The 4,201-nt window shown below is 42.7% G+C and overlaps 1 protein-coding gene and 1 pseudogene across 1 annotated transcript; both read right to left on the bottom strand.

The window, feature by feature from the left end:
• Positions 1-291: 291 nt before the first annotated feature.
• Positions 292-1,214, bottom strand: LOC142870514 (mediator of RNA polymerase II transcription subunit 28 pseudogene; annotated as a pseudogene).
• Positions 1,209-3,099, bottom strand: LOC142870515 (cytoplasmic polyadenylated homeobox-like protein 2). Its single transcript, XM_076001345.1, is given in 3 exon segments — positions 1,209-2,389; positions 2,391-2,725; positions 2,977-3,099. Coding segments are annotated over 3 exon segments (1,017 nt in total). The 5' UTR covers positions 3,086-3,099; the 3' UTR covers positions 1,209-1,816.
• Between the last annotated feature and the right edge of the window lie 1,102 nt (positions 3,100-4,201).

Genomic DNA, 4,201 nt, shown 5'->3' with positions numbered 1-4,201 from the left:
TCATAACAGGGAAAGGTATATTTTACTTTTTTTGTTGTTTACAATAAGAGAAAGCTTTAATGCCTCATACTTTACCTATGCCCCAACTGCCATGGTGCTAAGACACAGTCTGCCATATTATTTACACTGATTCATTACCACAGAATGCAACAAAATTTAGTATATCACTGTTCCTGCTACATCCTTCCTCATCAAAAAAGTAAATAAACACCACACAAAATATCAACTTACCCCAAATAAAAGCAATAATAGCCTAGAAATTCTACTGTACTATTACTATATTAACCCGGGATAATTTAATCCTCTTCCTACCTATTTACAGTATCCTCAGAGAGTTCTGGATGCATTATAAATATTGTTGCATTAGATTCCTCTTCCTGAGGTAGTTCAAAGTTTAAACACAGCAGATTTACCTATTTTTCTACATTACCATTGTGGAGCAATTACCATAAAAGGCCTAGCTAAATCCGCATCCCCATTCTCAGACTATGATCATTTTTTCCCTCAGATAGAACAACCTAACATAACAACTGGAAACACAAGAGATGAAAAGTCATACAAAAATTTAAGCAAACAATCTGTAAGTATCATCATGCAAATCGTGTGGCAAACTGTTTGAAGCTGCCTCGCACACTGGCACACTCTCGGGCTGCCACTGTTGCCCTCCCCTTCAGGTGCAGGGATGGTGGCTGACGCCTGTTCCAGGCAGGCCAAGGAGACCTGAGGGATGTCCGCTGGCTTTTTGTGTTGCACACTGATGTCCTCCAGCACCTGTTGCCAAGGCAGCTTTGTCAAGTGCGTCTGAACCAGCACATCTTTCTGCTGTAATTCATTCCTTAGTTCTAAGACATTCTCTCTGATAACTTGTTCTGGAAAGATGACTGCAATCTTTTTTGTAGAAAAAAATTCTGTATGTGTGCAATATCTAGAAATTTCTGGATACACTGATCAACACCAGTTCGAATTTCTTCATGATCAGTGCCATCGATGCAGTCCTGACTCACCAAAGAAGCAAAACAAGCCTCAAAAGATAACTCCAACTTGTCCATAAAAGTAATGTTAGAAGATTTCACAGCAAGCCTGGCGCTGCCCAAAGAAGCAAATCCTGGCCTGAGAATCCCAGTGAAGGTGGTGGAGGCCCCAGTGGGTGCCCAGAGAACATGTTGGCTAGTGGAGCTGTCATGTCCAAAATCAACTCCTGCCTTTAATAGTGCTGCCTGTTAGATGTATGGAGGCCAGGCTGATGCTGTTATAATACCCTTCAGCCAGAGTTTTCACTGGGGCTGGCTGCTGGGAGATACGGCTGAGCCATGGCAGGACGTGTTCCATGTCCTGAAGATACTATCTAGGTCTGTGGAGTTGAGAGCTTTGCAATAGCAGCCATCAGACCTCCCTTCCAAAAGCAGCTGTTGTGGGGTTCCTTGTACTGTTGTACTTCTTTTTAGATATCATATTTCTGGGGGGAACAATGCCTGGAGCAAAGATTGGGCAAGAGTTCCTTCTTCTGAAGAAGAAATTGCTTTTAGATTTTGTAACTCTTGTGGTTTTAGGGATGCTCTTGCTACCTTTGTGCTTGTTCATTTTTCACTCCACACTTTAGATCAGACTTTTCCAGAACACTATATAACCTATATGATCAGGGGTTATAACACATGTGAACACTGCTTCTCAACCAGAAGGGACCAAGGGACCAACAGCTCATAGAACCTTTCAGAAGACAGTTAACATGGAGGCCTCTGTATGGGCCTTTGCCTTGGGCTTCTGTATGGGTACTGTGGACTACTGACCTATGCTCATGGCTTTCTGAAACTTAGCGCTACTTCCTGGAGCTGCATCCCTGGTCCCTCTCAACCCAAAGCTGCTGCGTTCGAGCCCTGGGTTGATCTGAGCCCCTTGGTGCATGTCTTGACCTGAGACAGCAGCGGTGGCTCTTGCATTCGAGCCCTGGGTTGATCTGAAGCCCCTTGGTGCATGTCTTGACCCAGAGACAGCAGCAGCGGCTGCTGCATTCGAGCCCTGGGTTGCCTCTCTTGATATTCAGAGTTTGTTGGTGCTGCTTCAGGTGATATTGCCAATCATTCTGCTGCTGTTCTTGCAATAGTGAACAATGATGACGTTCTTTCTTCTGCTCTTCTTGCAGCTTTCTCACTCCATACTCACTATGAGCATAATGTGAATGAAAAAGTCTTGCATGCTGGCTTTCCCTGGTCTCAGTGCTTTTCCTGACAAAATAAGGCACAGAAGATGTAGGAGGAAGAAGGTATGTTATTGAGCTGTAGCTTAGAAAAGGACAGGAAGGAGAATGACCACTTCCTGGGTCACCTTGATCCTCCAAAACATCACCTGGTTGCTTTTTAGTGCCTAGGCCCAGATAGGAGCAACTGGAGTCTGCTCATTGACTGAGAACCCCGTTTCTCCAGAGAGGAGCAACCAACTCTACCCGTCAGAACCTTCTGGGCACAAGAGAGGCTCTGCTTGGTGTCATAGTTGAGAGCCACAGCCTGGGTATCTTGGAGACTTAAAAGTGGACAAGTTTGGACTTGCAAATTTTGTTGTTTCCAAATAACAAATAGTCTACGTCTCTCCTCAGGTGGAAGTCTGGCTCTATTATTCTGGAACCAGTTGTCAATGATGTTCAGTTGACAATGGAAGTTTTTGGCCAGTTCATCTCTGGTTGTAAAATCAGGATAAGGGATGTGTGTAAATATTTCCTTAAGTTTATGCAGTTTTTTTTTTTAATTTTTTTTTTATTTTGGCATATTATGGGGGTACAGATTTTAAGGTTTCAATAAATGCCCATTTCCCCCCTCCCCCCAAAAGTCTGAGTCTCCATCATGACCATCCCCCAGATGGTGCACATCTCACTCATTATGTATGTATATACCCGCCCCCCTCCCCCCTCCCACCTGCCCAATACCCTATTACTGTAGTACCTATGTGTCCACTTAGGTGCTACTCAGTTAATACCAGTTTTATGCAGTTTTTTTGTAGCAAATTTATGTCACTGTTTTGTTTTTCTTTTTTTCTTTGCTCCTATTTTTTCCTTATGACCATCCTCTTCATCTGAAAAACTGTGGGAAGCCATGCGGACTCTCTGGGCCAGGGTCTCTCCAACTTCATCCAAGATGAGAAACTCTAGAGCAGAATTACTTAAATATACTCACAGGTATATCATGCCACCATGTGATTAGGGTGCCACACTAATCACACTTCCTCCACCATCCTAGTAGAGCCTTTTTGGATTTATTTATAGAACCCACCTTTTAAAATTCTATCTACCATTCATTTAACAACAATGACCACTAATTTTCTTCTTTAATTCTCCAATATCACATTCTATTCCCATTTTAGAGCTGAGGACCATTGGGGCAGAATGGTTCAGAGCCCAGAGTCAGCTCTCTGACCCTGGCAATCTCTATATTTTACTTTTGACATGATTTTTCTCTCTTGCCAACTTGACTCTAGTACCCCCTGCATAATCCCCAACCCAGAAATGAAACAAGATTTGGTACATTAAAAAAGAAAGCTAAAATGATGCAATAATATGCAGGGTTTGACATTTAAAATCAGATTTTGCAACATGACAGTAGCCTCCCAAGGCAAGGAATTCTTTTGAGAAGGTGTTTTTGAAATTCTTTTATCTTTCATTATTATATGAAAAATTTAACCTGAGGCACACATATCAAAATATTTTCTCATGGTGTAGGGGGGACGCCCCCAGCCCAGAATGCCTCAGTGGCTTCATTATAGAAAGAAAGAGTGAGAAGAGGGAGAGGAGAGAGGAGAGAGCAGAATATCAAAGCATCTCAATTGTTTCTGTCAAATAGGTGGAGGAAAAGGTCACTGTACTGGCTGGAGAATTCATTTTGATTACAAGAGGAATTTAAGCTTCTACTACACAATAGGGGCAAGAAAAATGGTGTGTGAAAATCAGGGAATTATCCGGGACATCTTTATTACTCCCTTTCCTAATAGTCCTTTTTAACAGAGAACTGTAACAACCAATAAAGACAAAACCAGCAAACATTCAGATCCTGCAGAAATGAGGGCTGGGGTATTCCTCCAGGCCAAGAACCCCATCTGCCTGAGATGCTGCAGAAGTGAGAAAGCATATAGTCAGAAGCGTGGGATGCAGATATAACTGTCAGCTCAGGTCTCCTAGCCAGTTACAGAAGTGTGGGGGGGTGTTATTTTGATAAAT

Source organism: Microcebus murinus, chromosome 4, assembly GCF_040939455.1.
Source record: "Microcebus murinus isolate Inina chromosome 4, M.murinus_Inina_mat1.0, whole genome shotgun sequence".
Taxonomy (NCBI): domain Eukaryota; kingdom Metazoa; phylum Chordata; class Mammalia; order Primates; family Cheirogaleidae; genus Microcebus; species Microcebus murinus.
The sequence above is the reverse complement of the archived record's forward strand: the minus strand, read 5'-3'. Positions and strand labels throughout refer to the sequence as shown.